This window comes from Mus caroli, unplaced genomic scaffold, assembly GCF_978045245.1.
Source record: "Mus caroli unplaced genomic scaffold, Mus_caroli_1 scaffold_1, whole genome shotgun sequence".
NCBI classification, from domain to species: Eukaryota; Metazoa; Chordata; class Mammalia; order Rodentia; family Muridae; genus Mus; species Mus caroli.
Genome location: NW_028227256.1, coordinates 43,701,183 through 43,726,663, shown reverse-complemented (window position 1 = coordinate 43,726,663; position 25,481 = coordinate 43,701,183). Strand labels below are relative to the sequence as shown.

General features: G+C 40.7%; 1 protein-coding gene across 1 annotated transcript in view; it reads right to left on the bottom strand.

Moving 5' to 3' along the window:
• LOC110288938 (dynein axonemal heavy chain 7-like) overlaps nt 1-25,481 on the bottom strand; it is a 326,234-nt gene that overhangs the window by 85,817 nt on the left and 214,936 nt on the right. The window contains exons 46-47 of the mRNA XM_085837019.1: nt 19,832-20,017; nt 16,096-16,259 (exon numbers count right to left, since the gene is read on the bottom strand). Coding sequence (XP_085693145.1) covers nt 16,096-16,259; nt 19,832-20,017 — 350 coding nt within the window. The remainder of the gene's footprint in view (nt 1-16,095; nt 16,260-19,831; nt 20,018-25,481) is intronic.

Here is a 25,481-nt window from a genome sequence, read left to right as displayed (position 1 = left end):
GTTATTACTTATTTTGGGAAAGAACCTCATATGCTAATCGTACCTTATACTTCTGCTCAAGTTCAAACCCTGGCAGCAACAACTAACGATTGGGCAGTCTTGGTTGCCTCTTATTCAGGACAAATTGATAATCATTATCCAAAACATCCAATTTTACAATTTGCCTTAAGCCAAGCCATAGTGTTTCCAGTAATAACAGCCAAACACCCACTTCCGGATGGGGTAGTAGTGTATACAGATGGATCCAAATCTGGCATAGGTGCATATGTAGTAAATGGTCAAGTAACATCTAAACAATATAATGAGACATCACCCCAGATTGTAGAGTGTTTGGTAGTTCTAGAAGTCCTTGAAACTTTTCCGGGACCGCTCAATATTGTATCTGACTCTTCATATGTGGTCAATGCAGTTAATATGCTTGAAGTTGCTGGCTTAATTAGACCCTCTAGCAAGCTTGCTCACATTTTTCAGCCAATTCAGTCAGCCTTGTTACATAGAAGACATCTTGTGTATATTACTCATGTTAGGGCTCATTCTGGCCTTCCTGGCCCCATGTCTCATGGAAATGACTTGGCAGACAAAGCTACTAGAATCGTGGCTGCTGCTCTGTCCTCGCAGTCAGAGGCTGCAAGGGAGTTTCATAAACGCTTCCACGTGACGGCTGAAACATTACGCCGCCGTTTCACTTTAACTAGGAAAGAAGCTCGTGACATTGTCACCCAATGTCAAAACTGTTGTCAATTTCTGCCCACTCCTCATGTAGGGGTAAACCCCCGAGGCATCAGACCATTACAGGTCTGGCAAATGGATGTCACTCATAGTTCCTCCTTTGGAAGAAATCAATATTTATATGTTTCCATTGACACCTGCTCTGGTGTTATGTTTGCTACACCTTTAACAGGTGAGAAAGCCTCTCATGTTATACAGCATTGTTTAGAAGCATGGAGTGCTTGGGGCAAGCCCACAATTCTTAAAACTGATAATGGGCCATCATATACCTCTACTAAATTTCAGCAATTTTGTCATCAAATGGATGTCACTCACTTGACTGGCCTTCCATATAATCCTCAAGGACAAGGCATTGTGGAACGTGCACACCGTACACTTAAGTCTTATCTTATAAAACAAAAAGGGGGAGTTGATGAGACTCTGCCCTCAGTGCCAAGAGTAGCTGTATCTATGGCACTCTTTACACTCAATTTTTTGAATCTTGATGAGCAAGGTCGCTCTGCAGCTGATCGACATAGCTCAGACCCTGATAGACCAAAAGAAATGGTCAAATGGAAGGATGTCTTAACTGGTCTGTGGAAAGGCCCGGATCCTATTTTGATAAGATCCAGGGGAGCTGTTTGTGTTTTTCCACAGAGTGAAGACAACCCATTTTGGCTGCCAGAACGACTCACCCGCAAGATATTCATCAAGGATGGTGCAGAAGATGCTGACCTCTCGAGGACTGCTCCTGATCCTGACAATGCTGAACTTGTCTCAGGTTCCTAGTATGAGGGGCGAACAGAGATGGGCCATTCTCTCGACTTTCCCTAAACCAATGCCAGTTCGCCATAATGCTATAGTTTTTCCAAAATTCTTTACTACTAATAAAACATTAGATTTGCCATATCTACCCTATGATCCCACCCGAGTACCATTAGGGGAAAATCGCTCTTTATTAGAACAGAGTTCTTTATGTTTTCAAATTAATGGACCAGGAAAATGTATCAACCTCACAGCTCGAGCTTTGGGGAAGTTTAATGAGCACCGAGGAGGTTGGGTAAGCACAACCCAAGATACTTCCAATGCAGATATAACCTTTACAAATCGGACCTTTTGGCAGGAGGCAATTTGGGTTAATGGTACATTTCTACCACCTAACTTTTCAGACAAAGAACGTCCCCACCAACCAAAAATAGCCCCTCATTGTAGCTTGGAAGATGAAGGGCTGATACTGCCTTGGTCTGATTGTCAATCCTCCATCACTCGTTGGGCAGATCAGAGTAAAACCTTTTCCTTTTCTCCCAACATGATAGATGATCCAGAGAAGGAATTTGTTATGAAAGAGGGACTTTTCATACAGGACTTTAGAATGCATCCCATTCACAAGTGGGAGCTTTGTGGAGTCAATGGCAGTTGTACAGAACTCAATCTTTTGATCTTTATCCAGGGAGGAGCAGTTGGAAAGGCTTCTTTTACTGGCATCTCAAGATTTGCTCAGTATTGGGGAATACATGCTGCCTCCCAGGATTCTTATGGATATACTAATACCAGTGTAGAGATCACTGGGTTCAATAAAACTTTGGTAAACCAGATTAATTATCCATCTACCCCAGTCTGTGTTTACCCCCCTTTCTTGTTTATTCTTTCAAATGATTCATTTGAAGTCTGTTCCAATGATTCTTGTTGGATTTCTCAATGTTGGGACATAACAAAGAACACCCGTGCCATGGTAGCACGGATCCCACGTTGGATCCCGGTTCCGGTGGAAACACCCTCCACCTTATCTCTGTTTCGACAAAAAAGAGATTTTGGAATTACTGCTGCCGTGATCATAGCAATTTCAGCCAGTGCAGCTGCTGCTACAGCTGCAGGGTATGCTATGGCTAGTACGGTTCAATCAGGCACAAAATTAAATCAGCTTTCAGCAGATCTGGCTGATGCCATCACTGTACAAACTTCTGCTAGTACCAAGTTAAAGGGAGGGCTGATGATATTGAATCAGCGCCTTGACCTGGCAGAAGAACAGATAGGAGTTCTATACCAAATGGCCCAGTTGGGTTGTGAAAGAAAACTGGAAGCTCTGTGTATTACCAGTGTCCAATATGAAAATTTTACTTATGCAGCTAATCTGTCTAGACAGCTTTCCTTGTATCTTGCAGGAAATTGGTCTGAGGGATTCGATGAGACTCTTGAGGCCCTGAGGGTGGCAGTTTTAAAGATCAACTCAACGCGAGTGGACCTGTCATTGACAGAGGGCCTCTCCTCCTGGATTTCATCTGCATTTTCTTATTTTAAGGAATGGGTGGGGGTGGGTTTATTTGGTGTTGCCACCTGCTGTGGACTTGTGTTCATGCTCTGGTTGGTTTGCAAGCTCAGAACCCAACAAACACGTGACAAGGTTGTGATAGCTCAAGCACTTGCTGCCATTGAGCAAGGCGCCTCCCCCGAAATCTGGCTATCTATGCTCAAAAATTAGTTGACATTGGTGGCTGGCCTCTTTTGTAGAGTTCGCCCTAGGTCATTTAGTAGTTACTGTCACATAGCACTGCGGTATCCAGGGACGGGCAACTTTCCTCATGCACAGATCATCCTAAGACACGGGGCCCAGTGGCGATAGGGTTACCCTCTGACAGGAAAAGCATTGGAGGAACGACCTAAGACAGGAGCCACAGCGGATGGGCATAATTACACAGACCTAGTCCAGCCTCAATTTAATAAAATAAAAAGGGGGAGATGTGGAAAGCCGTGCAGCGAGCAGCGAGCAATCGCTGTGGAGAGCCGTGCGCGTGCCACGAGCAATCACCATTATAAGATGGCGCTGGCCTCCGCTGTGACAAACTAGTAAACAAGCCTTGTGCGCAAGTGCGAGAGTGAACTCTCTCCTAGTCACTGCCCATTCTCAGGGTGTAATAGTGGTGTGATGAGCAAGCAACGAATCAAGAGCTGTCACGCCACATCAGGTGCTGAAACGTCATGGCTGAGCACAATATAAGGGACTCCATTTTCTGGGGTCGGGATCTTCCTGAGAAGTAAGCAATAAAGCTTTGCCGCAGAAGATTCCGTTTGTCCTGAGTGTGTTCTTGCCGGCGGGGACAAAAGCTCGGGATAAGTTGGAATTTTGATGGGGATTGCATTGAATCTGTAGATTGCTTTTGGCAAGATAGCCATTTTTACAATGTTGATCCTGCCAATCCATGAGCATGGGAGATCTTTCCATCTTCTGAGATCTTCTAGAATTTCTTTCTTCAGAGACTTGAAGTTTTTATTATACAGATCTTTCACTTCCTTAGTTAGAGTCACGCCAAGATATTTTATATTATTTGTGACTATTGAGAAGGGTGTTGTTTCCCTAATTTCTTTCTCAGCCTGTTTATTCTTTGTGTAGAGAAAGGCCATTGATTTGTTTGAGTTAATTTTATATCCAGCTACTTCACCGAAGCTGTTTATCAGGTTTAGTAGTTCTCTGGTGGATTTTTTAGGGTCACTTATATATACTATCATATCACCTGCAAAAAGTGATATTTTGACTTCATCTTTTCCAATTTGTATCCCTTTGATCTCCTTTTGTTGTCGAATTGCTCTGGCTAGGACTTCAAGTACAATGTTGAATAGGTATGGAGAAAGTGGACAGCCTTGTCTAGTCCCTGATTTTAGAGGGATTGCTTCAAGCTTCTCACCATTTACTTTGATGTTGGCTACTGGTTTGCTGTAGATTGCTTTTATCATGTTTAGGTATGGGCCTTGAATTCCTGATCTTTCCAAGACTTTTATCATGAATGGGTGTTGGATCTTGTCGAATGCTTTTTCTGCATCTAACGAGATGACCATGTGGTTTTTGTCTTTGAGTTTGTTTATATACTGGATTATGTTGATGGATTTCCGTATATTGAACCATTCCTGCATCCCTGGGATGAAACCTACTTGGTCAGGATGGATGATTGTTTTGATGTGTTCTTGGATTCAGTTAGCAAGAACTTTATTGAGGATTTTTGCATCAATATTCATAAGGGATATTGGTCTGAAGTTTTCTATCTTTGTTGGGTCTTTTTGTGGTTTAGGTACCAGAGTAATTGTGGCTTCATAGAATGAGTTGGGTAGAGTACCTTCTGTTTCTATTTTGTGGAATAGTTTGTGAAGAACTGGGATTAGATCTTCTTTGAAGGTCTGATAGAACTCTGCACTAAACCCATGTGGTCCTGGGCTTTTTTTGGTTTGGAGACTATTAATGACTGCTTCTATTTCTTTGGGGGATATAGGGCTGTTTAGATCATTAACCTGATCTTGATTCAACTTTGGTACCTGGTATCTGTCTAGGAACTTCTCCATTTCATCCAGGTTCTCCAGTTTTGTTGAGTATAGCCTTTGGTAGAAGGATCTGATGGTGTTTTGGATGTCATCAGGATCTGTTGTTATGTCTCCTTTTTCATTTCTGATTTTGTTAATTAGGATGCTTTCCCTGTGCCCTCTAGTGAGTCTGGCTAAGGGTTTATCTATCTTGTTGATTTTCTCAAAGAACCAGCTCCTTGATTGGTTGATTCTTTGAATAGTTCTTCTTGTTTCCACTTGGTTGATTTCGCCCCTGAGTTTGATTATTTCCTGCAGTCTACTCCACTTGGGTGAATTTGCTTCCTTTTGTTCTAGTGCTTTTAGGTGTGTTGTCAAGCTGCTAATGTGTGCTCTCTCTAGTTTCTTTTTGGAGGCACTCAGAGCTGAGTTTTCCTCTTAGAAATGCTTTCATATCGTCCCATAAGTTTGGGTATGTTGTGGCTTCATTTTCATTGAACTCTAAAAAGTCCTTAATTTCTTTCTTTATTCCTTCCTTGACCAAGGTATCATTGAGAAGAGTGTTGTTCAGATTCCACGTGAAGGTTGGCTTTCTATTATTTATTTTGTTATTGAAGATCAGCCTTAGTCCATGGTGATCTGATAGGATGCATGGGACAATTTCAATATTTTTGTATCTGTTGAGGCCTGTTATGTGACCAATTGTGTGGTCAATTTTGGAGAAGGTACCATGAGGTGCTGAGAAGAAGGTATATCCTTTTGTTTTAGGGTAAAATGTTCTGTAGATATCTGCCAGATCCATTTGATTCATAACTTCTCTTAGTTTCACTGTGTCCCTGTTTAGTTTCTGTTTCCATGATCTGTCCATTGGTGAAAGTGGTGTGTTGAAGTCTCCCACTATTATTGTATGAGGTGCAATGTGTGCTTTGAGATTTACTAAAGTTTCTTTAATGAATGTGGCTGCCTTTGTATTTGGAGCATAGATATTCAGGATTGATAGTTCCTCTTGGAGAATTTTACCTTTGATGAGTATGAAGTGCCCCTCCCTGTCTTTTTTGATGACTTTGGGTTGGAAGTCAATCTTATTAGATATTAGAATGGCTACTCCAGCTTGTTTCTTCATACCATTTGCTTGGAAAATTGTTTTCCAGCCTTTCATTCTGAGGTAGTGTCTATCTTTTTCTCTGAGATGAGTTTCCTGTAAGCAGCAAAATGTTGGGTCTTTTTGTGTAGCCAGTTTGTTAGTCTATGTCTTTTTATCGGGGAGTTGAGTCCATTGATATTAAGAGATATTAAGGAAAAGTAATTGTTGTTTCATGTTATTTTTGTTGTTAAAATTGGCATTCTGTTCTTGTGGCTGTCTTCTTTTAGGTTTGTTGAGGGATTACCTTCTTGTTGTTTCTAGGGCGTGGTTCCTGTCCTTGTATTGGTTTTTTTCCTGTTATTATCCTTTGAAGGGCTGGATTCGTGGAGAGATAATGTATGAATTTGGTTTTGTCGTGGAATACTTTGGTTTCTCCATCTATGTTAATTGAGAGTTTGGCTGGGTATAGTAGCCTGGGCTGGAATTTGTGTTCTTTTAGTGTCTGTATAACATCTGTCCAGGATCTTCTGGCTTTCATAGTCTCTGGTGAAAAATCTGGTGTAATTCTGATAGGCTTGCCTTTATATGTTACTTGGCCTTTTTCTCTTACTGCTTTTAGTATTCTATCTTTATTTAGAGCATTTGTTGTTCTGATTATTATGTGTCGGGAGGTATTTCTTTTCTGGTCCAGTGTATTTGGAGTTCTGTAGGCTTCTTGTATGTTCATGGGCATCTCTTTCTTTAGATTTGGGAAGTTTTCTTCTATAATTTTGTTGAAGATGTTTGCTGGTCCTTTGAGTTGAAAATCTTCATTCTCATCCACTCCTATTATCCGTAGGTTTGGTCTTCTCATTGTGTCCTGTATTTCTTGGATGTTTTGAGTTAGGATCTTTTTGCGTTTTACATTTTCCTTGATTGTTGTGCAGATGTTCTCTATGGAATTTTCTGCACCTGAGATTCTCTCTTCCATCTCTTGAATTCTCTTGCTGATGCTCGTATCTATGGTTCCAGATTTCTTTCCTAGGGTTTCTATCTCCAGTGTTGCCTCATTTTGTGTTTTCTTTATTGTGTCTACTTCCCTTTTTAGGTCTAGTATGGTTTTGTTCATTTCCATCATCTGTTTGGATGTGTTTTCCTGTTTTTCTTTAAGGACTTCTACCTGTTTGATTGTGTTATCCTGTTTTTCTTTAAGGACTTCTACCTGTTTGATTTTGTTATCCTGTTTTTCTTTAAGGACTTGTAACTCTTTAGCCATGTTCTCCTGTAATTCTTTAAGTGAGTTATTAAAGTCCTTCTTGATGTCCTCTATGATCATCATGAGATATGCTTTTAGATCCGTGTCTAGCTTTTCCGGTGTGTTGGGGTGCCCTGGACTGGGCGAAGTGGGAGTGCTGGGTTCTGATGATGGTGAGTGGTCTTGGTTTCTGTTAGTAAGATTATTATGTTTACCTTTCGCCATCTGGTAATCTCTGGCGTTAATTTTTATCGTTGTCACTGTTTAAAGATTGGAGCAGACTCTGTGTTCCACTCACCCGAAGTCTCAAAATCCTGTGGTGGGTGTCGTGGGTAGCTGGTGGGTGTCAGCCGACCCTGAGCTCTAGCTACTCCGGTGCTGGTCTGACCAGATGAGGCTTGTGGCCCTACTCAGGCCGGATTTCTGCCTCCCCAACCAAAGCAGTCTCAGGTCCCGCGTGATTGGACTGAAGCAGAAGCTGTGTTCCACTCACCAGAAGTCTCAAAATCCTGTGGCGGGTGTCGTGGGTAGCTGGCGGGTGTCAGCCGACCCTGCACTCTAGCTACTCCGGTGCTGGTCAGGCCGGAAGAGGTCTGTGGCCCTACTCAGGCCGGTTTTCTGCTTCCCTAACTAATGCAGTCTCAGGTCCCGCGTGCAATTGGATTGGAGCAGAAGCTGTGTTCCACTCACCAGAGGTCTTAAGATCCTGTTGTGGCTGTTGTGGGTAGCTGGCGAGTGTCAGCTGACCCTGCGCCCTAGCTACTCATGTGCTGTTCTGAAGTCCATATTCTTGAGTTCCTTATATATATTGGATATTAGTCCCCTATCTGATTTAGAATTGGTGAAGATCCTTTCCCAATCTGTTGGTGGCTTTGTCTTGATGGTGTCTTTTGCCTTACAGAAACTTAGCAATTTTATGAGGTCCCATTTGTCAATTCTTGATCTCACAGCATAAGCCATTGCTGTTCTGTTCAGGAATTTTTCCCTGGGCTTATATCTTTTAGGCTTTTCTCTACTTTCTCCTCTATAAGTTTCAGTGTCTCAGGTTTTATGTGGAGTTACTTGATCCACTTAGACTTGAGCTTTGTACAAGGGGTTAAAAATGGATCAATTTGCATTCTTCAACATGATAACCACCAGTTGTGTCAAGACCATTTGCTGAAAATGCTGTCTTTTTTCCACTGAATGGTTTTAGCTCCACTGTGAAATATCAAGTGACCATAGGTGTGTGGGTTCATTTCTGGGTTTCCAATTCTATTACATTGGTCTACCAGTCTGTTGCTGTACCAGTACCATGAAGTTTCTATCACAACTGTTTTGTAGTACAGCTTTAGGTAAGACATGGTGATTCTATCAGACGTTCTTTATCATTGAGAAGAGTTTTTGCTATCCTAGGGTTTTTGTTTTTCCAGATGAATTTGCAAATTGCCCTTTCTAATTCATTGAATAACTGAGTCAGAATTTTGATGGGGATTGCATTGAATCTGTAGGTTGATTTTGGCAAGATATGCATTTTTACTATATTGATACTGCCAATTGATCAGCATGGGAGATCTTTCCATCTTCTGAGATCATCTTTGATTTCTTTCTTCAGAGACGTGAAGTTTTTATTATACAGATCTTTCACTTCCTTAGAGTCACATCAAGGTATTTTATATTATTTGTGACTATACTGAAGGATGTTATTTCCCTAATTTCTTTCTCTTCCTGTTTATCCTTTGTGTAGAGAATGGCCACTGATTTGTTTGAGTTAATTTTATATCCAGCTACTTCACTGAAGCTGTTTATCAGGTTTAGGAGTTCACTGGTAGAATTTTTAGGATCACTTATATATACTAGCATACCGTCTGCAAATAGTGATATTTTGACTTGCTCCTTTCCAATTTATAACCTCTTGACCTCCTTTTTTGTCTAATTGCTTGGGCTAGGACTATATTGAATACATAGGGAGAAAGTGGGCAGCCTTTTCTAGCCTCTGGTTTTAGTGGGATTGCTTCCACCTTCTCTCCATTTAATTTGATGTTAGCTACTGGTTTGCTTTTATTATGTTTAGGTATGGGCCTTGAATTCCTGATCTTTCCAAGACTTTTATCATGAGGGTTGTTGGATTTTTGTCAAATGCTTTTTCAGCATCTTATGAGATGATCATGTGGGTTTTATCTTTGAGTTTGTGGATTACCTTGATGTATTTCTGTATTTTTGAACTGTCCCTGCATCCCTGGGATGAAGCCTACTTGATCATGGTGGATGATTTTTTTTGATGTATTTTTGGATTTGGTTGGCGAGAATTTATTGAGTATTTTTGCATCAATATTTATAAAGGAAATTGGTCTGAAGTTCTCTTTCTTTGTTGGGTCTTTGTGTGGTTTAGGTATCAGAATAACAGTGGCTGCATAGAATGAATTGGGTAGAGTACCTTCTGTTTCTATTTTGTGGAATAGTTTGAGGAGGATTAGAATTAGTTCTTCTTTGAAGGTCTGATAGAACTCTGCAGTAAACCCTTCAGGTCCTGTGTTTTTATAGGTTGTGTCTTAGTCAGGGTTTCTATTCCTGCACAAACATCATGACCAAGAAGCAAGTTGGGGAGGAAAGGGTTTATTCGGCTTACACTTCCATGCTGCTGTTCATCACCAAAGGAAGTCAGGACTGGAACTCAGACAGGTCAGGGAGCAGGAGCTGATGCAGAGGCCATGGAGGGATGTTCTTTACTGGCTTGCCTCTTCTGGCTTCCTCAGCCTACTCTCTTATAGAACCCAAGACTACCACCCCAGGGATGGTCCCACCCACAAGGGGCCTTTCCCCCTTGATCACTAATTGAGAAAATGCCTTACAGTTGGATCTCATGGAGGCATTTCCTCAACTGAAGCTCCTTTCTCTGTGATAACTCCAGCTGTGTCAAGTTGACACAAAAATAGCCAGTACAGGTTGGGAGACAATTAATGACTGCTTCTTTTTCTTTAGGGGACATAGGACTGTTTAGGTCATTTATCTGATCCTGATTTAACTTTGGTACCTGGTATCTGTCTAGAAATTTGTCCATTTTATCCAGGTTTTCCAGTTTGTTGAGTATAGCTTTTGTAGTAGGATCTTATGATGTTTTGGATTTCCTCCGGTTGTGTTGTTATGTCTCCCTTTTCATTTCTGATTTTTTAAAAATTTTTAACATTTTTTATTACATATTTTCCTCAATTACATTTCTAATACTATCCCAAAAGCACCCCATACCCTCCCCCCCATTTCCCTACCCACCCATTCCCATTTTTTTGGCCCTGGTGTTTCCCTGTACTGGGGCATATAAAGATTGTATGTCCAATGGGCCTCTCTTTCCAGTGATGGCCGACTAGGCCATCCTTTGATACATATGCAGCTAGAGTCAAGAGCTCCGGGGTACTGGTTAGTTCATAATGTTGTTCCACCTATAGGGTTGCGGATCACTTTAGCTCCTCGGGTCCTTTCTCTAACTCCTCCATTGGGAGACCTGTGATCCATGCAATAGCTGACTGTGAGCATCCACTTCTGTGTTTGTTAGGCCCGGCATAGTCTCACAAGAGACAGCTATATCTGGGTCCTTTCAGCAAAATCTTGCTAGTGAATGCAATGGTGTCAGCGTTTGGAAGCTGATTATGGGATGGATCCCTGGATATGGCAGTCTCTAGATGGTCCATCCTTTCGTCACAGCTCCAAACTTTGTCTCTGTAACTCCTTCCATGGGTGTTTTGTTCCCAATTCTAAGAAGGGGCACAGTGTACACACTTTGTTCTTCATTCTTCTTGAGTTTCATGTGTTTAGCAAATTGTATCTTTTATCTTGGGTATCCTAAGTTTTGGGCTAATATCCAATTATCAGTGAGTATATATTGTGTGAGTTCCTTTGTGATTGTGTTACCTTACTCTGGAAGATGCCTTCCAGGTCCATCCATTTGGCTAGAAATTTCATAAATTCATTCTTTTTAATAGCTGAGTAGTACTCCATTTTGTAAATGTACCACATTTTCTGTATCCATTCCTCTGTTGAGGAGCATCTGGGTTCTTTCCAGCTTCTGGCTATTATAAATAAGGCTGGTGTGAACACAGTGGAGCATGTGTCCTTCTTACCGGTTGGGACATCTTCTGGATATAATCCCAGGAGCAGTATTGCTGGATCCTCCGGTAGTACTATGTCCAATTTTCTAAGGAACCACCAGACTGATTTCCAGAGTGGTTGTACAAGCTTGCAATCCCACCAACAATGGAGGAGTGTTCATCTTTCTCCACATCCTCGCCAGCATCTGCTGTCACCTGAATTTTTGATCTTAGCCATTCTGACTGGTGTGAGGTGGAATATCAGGGTTGTTTTGATTTCCATTTCCCTGATGATTAAGGATGTTTTAACATTTTTTTCAGGTGCTTCTCTGCCATTCGGTATTCCTCAGGTGAGAATTCTTTGTTCAGTTCTGAGCCCCATTTTTTTAATGGGGTTATTTGACTTTCTGGAGTCCACCTTCTTGAGTTCTTTTTATATATTGGCTATTAGTCTCCTATCTGATTTAGGATAGGTAAAGATCCTTTCCCAGTCTGTTGGTGGTCTTTTTGTCTTATTGATGGTGTCTTTTGCCTTGCAGAAGCTTTGCAGTTTCATGAGGTCCCACTTGCCAATTCTCGATCTTACAGCAGAAGCCATTGCTGTTCTATTCAAGAATTTTTCCCCTGTGCCCATATCTTCAAGGCTTTTCCCCACTTTCTCCTCTGTAAGTTTCAGTGTCTCTGGTTTTATGTGAAATTCCTTGATCCACTTAGATTTGACTTTAGTACAAGGAGATAGGAATGGATCATTTCGCATTCTTCTACATGATAACAACCAGTTGTGCCAGCACCATTTGTTGAAAATGCTGTCTTTCTTCCACTGGATGGTTTTAGCTCCCTTGTCGAAGATCAAGCGACCATAGGTGTGTGGCTTCATTTCTGGGTCTTCAATTCTATGTCATTGGTCTACTTGTCTGTCAGTATACCAGTACCATGCAGTTTTTATCACAATTGCTCTGTAGTAAAGCTTTAGGTCAGGCATGGTGATTCCACCAGAGGTTCTTTTATCCTTGAGAAGAGTTTTTGCTATCCTAGGTTTTTTGTTATTCCAGATGAATTTGCAAATTGCTCTTTCTAATTCGTTGAAGAATTGAGTTGGAATTTTGATGGGGATTGCATTGAATCTGTAGATTGCTTTTGGCAAGATAGCCATTTTTACAATGTTAATCCTGCCAATCCATGAGCATGGGAGATCTTTCCATCTTCTGAGATCTTCTTTAATTTCTTTCTTTAGAGACTTGAAGTTTTTATCATACAGATCTTTTACTTCCTTAGTTAGAGTCACACCAAGATATTTCATAATATTTGTGACAATTGAGAAGGGTGTTGTTTCCCTAATTTCTTTCTCAGCCTGTTTATTCTTTGTGTAGAGAAAGGCCATTGACTTGTTTGAGTTAATTTTATATCCAGCTACTTTAATGAAGCTGTTTATCAGGTTTATGAGTTCTCTGGTGGAATTTTTAGGGTCACTTATATATACTACCATATCATCTGCTAAAAGTGATATTTTGACTTCATCTTTCCCAATTTGTATCCCCTTGATCTCCTTTTTTTGTCGAATTGCTCTGGCTAGGACTTCAAGTACAATGTTGAATAGGTATGGAGAGAGTGGACAGCCTTGTCTAGTCCCTGATTTTAGTGGGATTGCTTCAAGCTTCTCACCATTTATTTTGATGTTGGCTACTGGTTTGCTGTAGATTGCTTTTATCATGTTTAGTTATGGGCCTTATATTCCTGATCTTTCTAAGACTTTTACCATGAATGAGTGTTGGATCTTGTCGAATGCTTTTTCCACATCTAACGAGATTATTATGTGGTTTTTGTCTTTGAGTTTGTTTATATAATGGATTACGTTGATGGATCTGTATATTAAACCATCCCTGCATCCCTGGAATGAAATCTACTTGGTCAGGATGTATAATTGCTTTAATGTGTTCTTGGATTCGGTTAACGAGAATTTTATTGAGGATTTTTGCCTCTATATTCATAAGGGAAATTGGTCTGAAGTTCTCTATCTTTGTTGGATCTTTCTGTGGTTTAGGTATCAGAGTAACTGTGGCTTCATAGAATGAGTTGGGTTGAGTTTCTTCTACTTCTATTTTGTGGAATAGTTTGTGCAGAACTGGAATTAGATCTTCTTTGAAAGTCTGGTAGAACTCTAAATGCAGATTTCTAATCATAATAATGTCTGTTGGTCCTGACAGTTGGCAGAGGACACCAAATTAGAATATTTAACTGTTGAGGGTAAGCAAGTCTGTGGCTTTCCCTGAGGCCATAGTCGAAGGAATTTACCTCCTTGTCTAAAAGGGAACATAACTTGGCAGGGCTGGTCCAGTTTTGGCCTAGGGCAGAGTCTTTGGAGTCTATGTCTCTCTCCTACAGAAAATCAAAGCCTGCCTCTCAAAAATGAAATTACCTATTTTAGAGATAGAAAGAGCCATTCTGAAATGTATCTGGAATAACAAAAAGCCCAGGATATCAAAAAACATTATCAACAATAAAAGAACCTCTGGTGGAATTGCCATCCCTGACCTCAAGGTAAACTACAGAGCAATAGTGATAAAAACTGCATAGTATTGGTACAGAGACAGACAGGTAGATCAATGGAATAGAACTGAAGACTCAGAAATAAACTCACACACGTATGATCACTTGATCTTTGACAAAGGAGCCAAAACTATCCAGTGGAAAAAAGCATTTTCAACAAGTGGTGCTGGTTCAACTGGCAGTCAGCATGTAGAAAAATGTGAATTGACCCATTCTTATTTCCTTGTATAAAGCTCAAGTCCAAGTGGATCAAAGACGTCCACATAAAACCAGATATGATGAAACTAATAGAAGAGAATGTGGGAAAGCTATAATCCAACTATGCTCACCACTATCACTGACTTCTGAAAGCCAAGGGCTTTTAGGTATTAATACCCCCATATTTAATTATATTCTAACTTGTCTAAATTTTATAGATTCTTACAGTTTTCTAAAATAATCATGCTATAGTGGGAAATTTAGGAGAGCCATTGTACCTGCATAAACTCTGGAGTTATCGTGCATCTAGCTTTGAAATGATCTTTTGTAAGTAATCAGTGATTGTTATCTGAGATTCATGGAGTTGACTTTCCTATAGGGGCTTCAGAACCTATAGATGCCTTTAGTCACAAAACATTCCTGGCAAACCAGGTAGTCTTGTAACAGCTGGGAAATGCTTGGGTAATGTGTTCCTTCAGACAACACCTATATCAGATCAAAGATTATGGTATTTAAAAATTGACTTGCTAAAAATACCTTTTGTGTAATCATTAAGAAAAATTCTTTGCCAGGCAGTCTGGGGTTCAGTCTACTGAGGCTGACCTCCCTGCTCCTCCAAGGCTTCATTACATCCTCAAGCATCTCTCTTTCTTTGGTGAAACAGTTAACTGACACTTGTGAAACTGTTTGCTGACACTTGACTATTAGGTACTGATAAACCTCCATTGATCCAGGAGAAGGGTGCAGAGGCAGAGGGGAGGGTATTAGAAATATGGGTGTGTGTTGTCTTGAGTAATGGTCATTAAAACCTTTGAATCTTAATAGTAAGATATATTAACCAACAGTTGAACATGAAATATGAATTGAAGTATAACAAGATCCAAGTTGGTAAGGAATATGATTTAGCTTGGTCTCTAATGGGTATAATGGTTACAGACACCTTTTGGTAGATAGAACAAAGGCCATAAAAAACAAAATAAAAGAAAGAATGCATGGCTATCATTCTCCAGGAGGCAATCAACTAGAAACACAAGTGTTTGAAGAGGGAAGTGTTTTCTGAGAGGGATGCAATAGCCACAGGGCACTTCTATCAGGATAACCCATTGAGCAGTGATGAGGGAATACCAAAGCTTTAGTTTAGATGACTATTTTCATAAACATTGCACACTTGCCATACTATTGGTTATTTCTGTCTCAAGACTTTATATCAGATTCCAACCACTTTTACTTGGACTAATATGATTTCAGGTGGGTTTTTGTTGTTGTTCTCAGTAAACAAATGAATCAAATTCAATGGCTCTGCAACACAGACCCGAATGTTTCCAACTGACGGCAGAACTGAGTATTTCTTACTAATGCTAAGAAACACTGTGCTCTTCCTAACACTCTTAAATTCTAAAACACTTTGGCCAGGTCAGAAACAAGACTGTGAACTTGGAAATCGATACTTGTTCTCACATTTAGACAGGTTGACTTGTGTGAACTGGAGAAGAGGGTGTACTTGGACAGGCCTAGTGTCCTCCTGGGTGCTTCTCTATGTCTTTTCATCAGCCAGAAGATTCTGTGATGGGTAGTTTCTGGTCATCTCATACTTGTATCAAAACAGGGACAAGGACAGACTTGTAAACAATGAGGACAATTACAATGAAAGACTCACCACTCTGTATCTATTAACATTTCATAACAGGATTTCTGTTTTACGGAAATAAAAAGTTTGCTTTTTACTCACAAAAGTTTTCTTCTTATAATCTAAAAGACTTATTAAAACCCTTTAGTTATTTCTGTTTGTTTACCATAGCTTTTGACAATTGACTATTATAATATTAACAGAAAAATTATTCGTGCTTAATTAATACAGCTAATTAGCAAACATTTCAATAAATGTTACTAGCTAAAACATTTTTAAATGTTTGCAAATAAAATGTATCTGCTAATTAGATAATAAAGATCATTTGTGAGAAAAGATTTTTCCTTACATTATAATGATCCCATTATCAATGGAGAAGGAATCAGAGGGTAACCCAGCGATATTCCAAGCTCGGATCGTCACGGCTTCTCCCAGTGTACCCATAAGAGAGTAGTCATCGGAGCAGGGGATGTATCTTTCTTTACACGACTGTGACCACTCCTTGGTTTGATTCTTCAAAATATTCACAGATAAATAGAGACATGAGTTGTTGGACAGTAGCCAAAGGGATACTACCTAACGTTTATTTACTGAGAAAACCAACTGCTATTGAAGCTTCGCCTCGAACATGATTTGTGCACCAAACCTTTTCCAAATAAAATTATAACAAAGAAAGTAAGCTATGTACTGTAATAAGCAATGAGACAGAGCCCACATGGACCACATGACAAAGTTAGAATTTTATATCTGAGAAGAACAATTACTGTGTATTTTTCTAAAGTTTAAACTTACAGAGTAGTTGACATTCTCTGGCTTAGTTTCATTTCTGTTGCTATAATAAAATCACCAAGCAGAAATTAAGTTAGGGGGAAAATGGATAAATTTTGCTCCCAATTCAATTCAAGGTGGAAGGAACTTAAAGCAACAGGTCACAGTCACAGGCAAGAGCAGAGTGAGGATGGATGGATGCCTGCCTCTACTGCTCGCCTCACTCTCCTGCAGAACCTACGGTAGGCAATGGTGCTCCCCACATTCCCGGTGAATCATCCCACCTCAACTAATCCAGTTAAGAAAATCCTTCACAGGCATCCTCATGGGCCACCTTGATATAGACAACCCCTAAGTGAGATGTCCTTTGTAAGTGATTATAGATTGTGTCAAGTTGACAGTTAAAAACCATTATATTTTCAACACATGCATATTTAAATTATAAATATACAGAAAAATACTATATAGTTTATAATACAAAACTAAACCTGTGGAATAGGTAGAGGACACAGAAAACATTTATTTCTGGCTCCCATGTGCTCTATAGGAAGGATCACCTGAAGTATATTGAGTTGTATCAAGGGTCAGGACACATTTTGAATTCTGTCCTATCTACCAGAGGCATGCTCTGTTATGGTGGACAAAACCCATACTAAGTGGTTTACTCAATATTAAGTTTATACTAATGTTCAAGTTCAGGTTACACACCTAAATCTTCAGAAATAGTCAAAGACATGGCTGTGAGGGAAATCGAGACAGGCAAAGAGAGGGTGTCCATAAGCAAAGGGCATGAAGCTCATACCTCTTCTGGGCTAATGAGGATGTCCTGTGTGTGTGTGTGTGTGTGTGGGGGGTGTTTTTGTGTGTGCGCGTGTGCGCGTGCACATGTGTGTCTTATGTGTAGATGGTGCTGAGAAGAGTTTGGTTGTCACTACCCTCTCCCTCAGGTTCCTGCTGAGTGGGTTGTGTCAATATTATAGTTTTATGCAAAAAGTCCAGGGAAGATTTAGGTGAGTGGCCACTTCATGACCTTAAAAGTTGTTAATATTATTTAGAATGTCCAATATCTCTATTAGTAAAATTACAGGTGACACTGTTTTTCTCATTGCATCCCATCAGTAGTACATAATTTTCAATTAGTCATCTACTGACGATGCTAATTTTCAATCACTTCATTAAAGCCAGGGTTCTGTTTCATAATTCTAGGATTATGATTACGTGTGATTATTGGTCCTTTGGATCTCAGACTATTACACAAATATACCGGAGTGAGTGAGAACCATAGTTCTCTTATCGCTGTGAGTGTGTGACAGGATTTTCACTGGGAGGAGCTGCTGCAGTTGGAGCAACAGTTTATAATACAACACATGGGATGCCATGAGCTAGATTTCAGGTACTTCCTGGGGATTGCACATCTGAGTAATTCATATGGAGATAACTAGAGGTTTCCCTTGGAAACCTGAATAATTTGAGGGTCATTGTCCTGCAGGAGTGTTTGAGCCTAAAAGGGAAATGGCTGGGCTCAGGGCCCAAAAACTGCACAGGAAAACATGGATGCTTTACCCATAATTGAGAACACTGAAAACAGCAGTTGTGAGATAAATTTTGCTCCTTGATCATGTCCATTTGTAGTTAACATTTCAGCCCTTTGTGGAAGACACCTGGTGATGAGGGAAATGCCTCTGATTTTTGTCAAATACTCATTTGTGTTAGTTCATGTCATAAATTCATCTTTTCATATTTTATCCTCTAAGTTATATTACTATCATTTTTTGGGATGTTGAAATTGCCCACAATTTGGCAATACCCTATCCTGAAATTTTTATCTGTCCCCCCATGTTCCCATCCTCTTCTGAGCATCTCCTGCTATTTTCTCTAAGATATATTCAAGGCTCTTTCAGTAACATAAAATAACCAAGTTTCAGGTGTGGTGTGATGTGGTATGGTGTGGTGTTGTGTGGTGTGTTATGGTGTTGTGTAATTTGGCACTTCTAGCTGCCCAAGCAGCAGGTAAATACCCAATGGGTGTCACTGGGATGCCCAGGGGTATGATTTAATCTAATAGCGATGGGAGTGAGTTCCTGCTAGTATTTCCATTGTTCCAAGTCCCCGTGGGAGGACAGAGTCAAGAGAACATGTTTCTACTCTCCTCTCTCCCTCTCTCCCTCTCTCTCTCTCTCTCTCTCTCTCTCTCTCTCTCTCTCTCTCTCCCTCTCCCTCTCCCTCTCCCTCTCCCTCTCCCTCTCCCTCTCCCTCTCCCTCTCCCTCTCTCCCTCTCCCTCTCCCTCTCCCTCCCTCTCTCTCTCTCTCTCTCTCTCTCTCTCTCGATCTCTCTCGATCTCTCTCTCTCGATCTCTCTCTCCTCTCTCTCTGACTGGCTTGATGAATCTGCCTGGGGAAGTTTCCTTGTCTAAAGTTGTAAATTGAACTAACCCATCACTAACCAGATAAGTTAAATGTTAATGACCTGAGCTAGATATATGATGTTAATGCCCCTACTGAACAAAAGACTCAAAAGAACAGGCCTAGCTGAAAATTAGAAAGTCATTGCACCACTGTGACCTTATCAAGGTAAACAGAGGCCTCCAAAGTGAAAAGGCTAAAATAGAAGCTCCATCTATATGAGGATTTTTAAGTTTGTTTTTAAAAATTCAATAGTCAAAGAAACCATAATGGAAATGGGGGCTCAGTTCTGCTTATGGAAAAGTCCTCAGTGAGCCTCAGTGGACACAATATGAAAGTATGTTAGGGGAAACCAAGAAGCCCTTGATTAAGGTCAGTGAAGGTTATTTTGTCCCCATCCACTAAAGTTTCAGCCTCTGACGTGGCTTTTAGAATGACTTATTAAGATCCATGCAGAGTAGTTAAGTCATGGATCCCTCATGCACAAGTGTGTGTGCGCACTCACACCCACACACAAATACACACCCACACCCCTGATTCCTTTACACTTATTGAGGAACTAAAAATTCATTTAAAATCAGTCAGTTTAAAATTAGATTTTAAAACAATATTTCACACAGCATCTTTTGGCAACCAAGCAATTTACATGATGTCTAAAATTTTTGAGTACAAATAATTTAAAACTATTCTGCTTTTCTTTGCAGTAACGAAAAACTAACACAAAATCAAAATAACACAGATGGCAAAAAAAATCCCTCAAGTTCCCCACCAACACCAGCAGCAGCAGCAGCAGCAGCAGCAGCAGCAGCAGCAGCAGCAGCAGCAGCAGCAGCAGCAGCAGCAACAAACAGACCTGAGGTTAATGTTGCAATGATGGGGGGAAAGCAAAGAAGAGTCACAAAGGCATCCCTCACCTGTCTGTAGTTAGATGTAAAGGCTCCCAGGTAGGCAACAACCCCTGAGGAGATGAGGATATCACCAGTCAGGTTGATGTACAGATGCCCAAGCTCCAGCGCAGAGTTGCTCCATCGGGTTTTCTCACCTCCCAGGCCCCCGATCAGCTGCTCTGCACGTTCTAGCTTTTTGCTGCACAAGTCAACCTCAAAAATAAAGGTGAGCTTTTATCAATATCTACAAGTGAAATGGGCTGAAAACTGCAGATTTCCCAACACAAAGATAAGCTTTCTCAATTACAAACTAGACAGATTCTAAAAAGAGAAGCACGATGCATCTCACTGAGATACAGAAAGTTGGTGACATTATGACTTTAACAAACAAGTGACTTCAATAAGCTTCTAAGGATTTCTACAGAGCATCTAACAATTAACAGGGAGGCAACTCTAAGGAAATGACCTTCAACACAAGGGACTGAGATTAAACTAGTTACCAGCAGTCTACTGCAAATACAGATTTAAAAAAATATATAACAAAAATGGGGGAGGACTCTGGATGAAGCAGGTTAGTAGAGTATTTGCATAGCATGCCAAGGGCCTGGGTTCCAGAATTTGCACTATATTTTAAATATTTTATAAGTGTGTCTCCTCACTTAGTGTGTTTAAGGTTGCTTTTAAAGGTTAAAAGTTTTAGCAATTTACACTTCTTTTTTTCTTTTTTATTAGATATTTTCTTTTTTTCCATATTTTTATTGGGTATTTATTTCAATTACATTTCCAATGCTATCCCAAAAGTCCCCCACACACTCCCCCATCCACTCCCCTACCCACCTACTCCCACTTCTTGGCCCTGGTGTTCCCCTGTACTGAGGCATATAAAGTTTGCACGACCAATGGGTGTCTCTTTCCACTGATGGCCGACTAGGCCATCTTCTGATTCATATGCAGCTAGAGACAAAAAGGACACCAACAGATTGAGACAGGACATTTACCTATCCTAAATCAGATAGGGGACTAATATCCAATATATATAAAGAACTCAAGAAGGTGGACTCCAGAAAATCAAATAACCCCATTAAAAAATGGGGCTCAGAGCTAAACAAAGAATTCTCACCTGAGGAATACGGAATAGATGAGAAGCACCTGAAAAATTGCTCAACATCCTTAATCATCAGGGAAATGCAAATCAAAACAACCCTGAGATTCCACCTCACTCCAGTCAGAATGGCTAAGATCAAAAATTCAGGTGACAGCAGATGCTTGCAAGGATGTGGAGAAAGAGGAACACTCCTCCATTGTTGGTGGGATTGCAAGCTTGTACAACCACTCTGGAAACCAGTCTGGCGGTTCCTCAGAAAACTGGACATAGTACTACCGTAGGATCCCGCAATACCTCTCCTGGGCATATATCCAGAAGTTGTTCCAATCGGTAAGAAGGACACATGCTCCACTATGTTCATACCAGCCTTATTTATAATAGCTAGAAGCTGGAAAGAACCCAGATGCCCCTCAACAGAGGAATGGATACAGAAAATGTGGTACATTTACACAATGGAGTACTACTCAGCTATTAAAAAGAATGAATTTATGAAATTCCTAGGCAAATGGATGGACCTGGAGGGCATCATCCTGAGTGAGGTAACCCAATCACAAAAGAACTCATACAATATGTACTCACTAATAAGTGGATATTAGCCCAGAAACTTAGAGTACCCAAGATATAAGATATAATTTGCTAAACGCATGAAATTCAAGAAGAAGGAAGACCAAAGTGTGGACACTTTGCCCCTTCTTATAATTGGGAACAAAACACCCATGGAAGGAGTTACAGAGACAACAAAGTTTGGAACTGAGACGAAAGGATGGACCATCTAGAGACTGCCATATCTGGGGATCCATCCCATAAGCAGCTTCCAAACGCTGACAGCATTGCATATACTAGCAAGATTTTTCTAAAAGGACCCAGATATGGCTGTCTCTTGTGAGACTATGCTGGGGCCTAACAAACACAGAAGTGGATGCTCACAGTCAGCTATTGGATGGATCACAGGGCCCCCAATGGAGGAGCTAGGGAAAGTACTCAAGGAGCTGAAGGCATCTGCAATCCTATAGGTGGAACAACAATATGAACTAACCAATTTACACTTATTTACAAAGCACAATCTTTTAAGTTGTTAAATGGCATCACTGTCCTCCCAGACACTTTCAATTAAGCTTCACAGGGAACACCAGTCACTAGCTAAAAGCCTGTTTTCTGCATTCAACAATCAGCCCAAAGCTTATTTTACACCATTAAACAATTCAATAAAAAGGGAAAGGGGCAGATGTTTATCAAGGTAGCCAGACTTGAGGAAAGGCAACCAAACCTGTGTAAGATCAGTGTTCCACAGGATACTTAGATGGAGTCACTGCAATTTTATTTTTAAGTGATAGCATCATTATTTTTAAAATAAAATCAACTTATTCATTTTGCTTTTTATAAAAGTACTTTAATAGTAGTAGAATTGTATCACTATCCTTATTTTGTTCTCTTAGCTTCTCTTATATCCTCTCAAGTTGATAGCACACTTTTTCTATTTATCTATCTCTGACTATTTATCTATCTATCTATCTATCTATCTATCTATCTATCTATCTATCTATCCATCTATCTATCTATCTATCTCTGATGATCTATCTATCTATCTTTTAAGATATGTGTATGCACAACACACATTGCTGAGTCCATACTTCTTGTTGGTGTGTACATAGTTTCTAGGCTGTCTACTCTGCATTATATAACCAATAAGGGGTCTCATTCCTGGGAGAGGCTAATTCCCCCTTTCTGTCTGTGGTTCTTTGTCTAAGAGTGGAACCTCATCACCCCTTCCACATTAGCATGTCCATTGATATTGCCAATGTTCCAGCCTTGTTTATGCAGCCATTCCTAGTAGAGACAGTTTCACAGCAGACTCCCTGGTATTCTGGCTCATCCACTCAGTCATGTTCACTGCTGCTCCACTCACAGCAGTCAGGAAAGGGGAACAACCTAAATGTCTTTTAGTGGGTAAATTGATAATGAAAATGTGGCACATATTCACAATGGACACTATTCAGATGTAAAGAAAAAAGAATTTAAGAAACTTTCAGGTAAATGATGGACCTGGAAAGATTACATTGAACATAGCTCAGACCCAGAAAGACAAACATCCTTGCTCATAAAAGAAGCTGAGTAAAGTTTATTTAGGGATCAAACTGTGTGGCTTTATAATACAGAACTCCCAAGATCAGAAAGAGAGACACATTATTTTGGAGTAAGAATTTGTCTTAAGCATTTTCCCAATGCTAGTAATCATTATTTAACTATGGGGTAATGGGCTATGCACAGACAGTCTGGTCTCCAGTCGAGCTGAGGTAGAAACCTGGTGGTGGTAATTCCCACCTACATGGGAAGGCATTCTCTTGTCTCCTGTACCCCTGGCTCCTGTCAAAGTTACTGTCCCCATAGCCAGCACAGCAGAAGCATGTGGCTAACAGTCATGTAGACAATGTCCCAAGCTTCTGACCTTCAGGCTAGACACTTCCCCTAGCAACAGCAAAATAACATAGCCTACTATAAGAGGGGCTGCTTGTCCCCTCCTCACTCTCTTACTCTCTCTCCATGCTCTCTAACCTCTTTCTCTCTCCAAGTCCTCTCCCTTACTCTCTAATCTCTAACTCTCTCTAACCTCTTACTCTCTAGCCTTTCCTCTTTCTCTCTCTTTCCCCCTTCTCTCCTCTTGGCCATGGCTGGTCTCTCTCTCTCTCTCTTCTACATTCCCTCTTTCCCCCTACCTTTCTACAGTAAAGCTCTAAAACCATAGACTGTTCATCAAGGCCCTCTGTGCTTGGACAATGGGATAAGCTTTCTCCTAAAGAGCCATGCCTAATCTCCCTTCAGAAGGCCTTCCTATGCTCCATCCATGGAGCAGACTAAAGACTCTCACCTTCATGGGAACCTCTCTCCCTCTGCTCTCTTTCAGTATCCCGGGTCCGAGAGTGTCGCCCTGGGGTCCCTATTCTGTTCTCATCTCCTCTGCTGTATCCAGTGTGGGATGCCTGAGACTGAGAACCTGGTATGGGGGGCTGCCCCCTGTCCACCCCCCACCAAGTGGTGTCAGTGGCTTCACACAGCCAGATGGCCACCCAGGGCCCAGTGGGAAGCATCAGGGAGTCCTCCCCCATCTGCCTGCCCAGAGCATAGGAACTCAAGCTGGATGCTGGCTCTCTCTCCCTCCCCCCTCTTCACCTATACCTACAGCCCCACATTTAACTAAATGCCTTTAAATTAAAAGATGTAAAATACCAGTTCACCTACAGATAGGCTTGAAAAAGCACATGGTTTGTAATGGGTGATAATTTTGATGTTTCCAAAACTAAACCTTTGTTATTCAGTTTTCCCACCTTAAAGAGTCGCCCCCTTCCAGGCTTCCTTATCTGTTTTGCCTTCAACAGTGCTCAAAAGAAAGTGGATCAGATCTCAGACTACAACAATGCTGCCACTGGAAAACCCTAAAGAGCATACTCTTGTGACCCTTTTTAATCAAAATAAAAAAAGACATTTACTATAAATATATGCATATGTTGATTTTATATTTTCCCACATTCTTTTACAAAAACTTGAAAATATCAATACATAACAAAGTTGACAAATGTTTCCAGTGAGCATCGACATACTCACCTAGTGGTTATATTGTTAAAATTAAATGTAGTATACTGACTGGTTTTGTGTCAACTTGACACATGGAGTTATCACAGAGAAAGGAACTTTAGGTGAGGAAATGCTTCCATGAGATCCAGCTGTCAGGCATGTTCTCAATTAGTGATTGAGAGGGGAGGGCCCCTTGTGGGTGGTGCCATCCCTGGGCTGGTAGTCTTGGTTCTATAAGAGAATAAGCTGAGCAACCCAGTAAGTCACATCCCTCCAAGCACCTGCTTCCTGACCTGCTTGAGTTCCAGTCCTCTGATGATGAACAGCCCTTTCCTCCCCAACGTGCTTCTTGGTCATGATGTTTGTGCAGGAATAGAAACCTTGACTAAGACATGTAGTCATGGCCAGTAACAGGTTAAAGACTGACTCAATGTCCTATGTATGTTCAAATACAGATTACATGGCAGATCTTAGAGGAAAAAGCAGTGTGTTACTGGATCAGGCCGTAGACAATGACTAGAAGCTGGGTTATCCATGAATAAATGGCTCAACCTTTCTGTTCTTTGGCATCCTAAAAATAACCCAAGAAGATTGGTAATCTCAGAAGGCTATGGCCAGCAAGCCAGGAGTACCTCTGTTAATATGTCTGTCCTTGGAGGAAGTGCAGGAAAGGGAGGAGAAGGAATCTTCCAAACTCTGAAGAATGTTAATATCATTTTTACTTTGTCAAAGGATGATCAAAGATATTAAAAAAAAAAAAAACCAAAAACTAAGGACCAGCAAGGTGGCTCTGCGTATAAAAGTGCCCGCTGCACAAAGAAACACTGTGTTTGATCCCTAGACTGCATATCAAGGTAGCAGGAGAGAACCAGCTGCACAAAAGTTATCTTGTGACTTCTACACATGTACTGTGGCATGCATGCATGGGCATAAACGTGTGTGTACCTGTTGTCGAAATTATTTAATCTCAATCTGGGGTTTCTACCCTACCTTTGACCATTC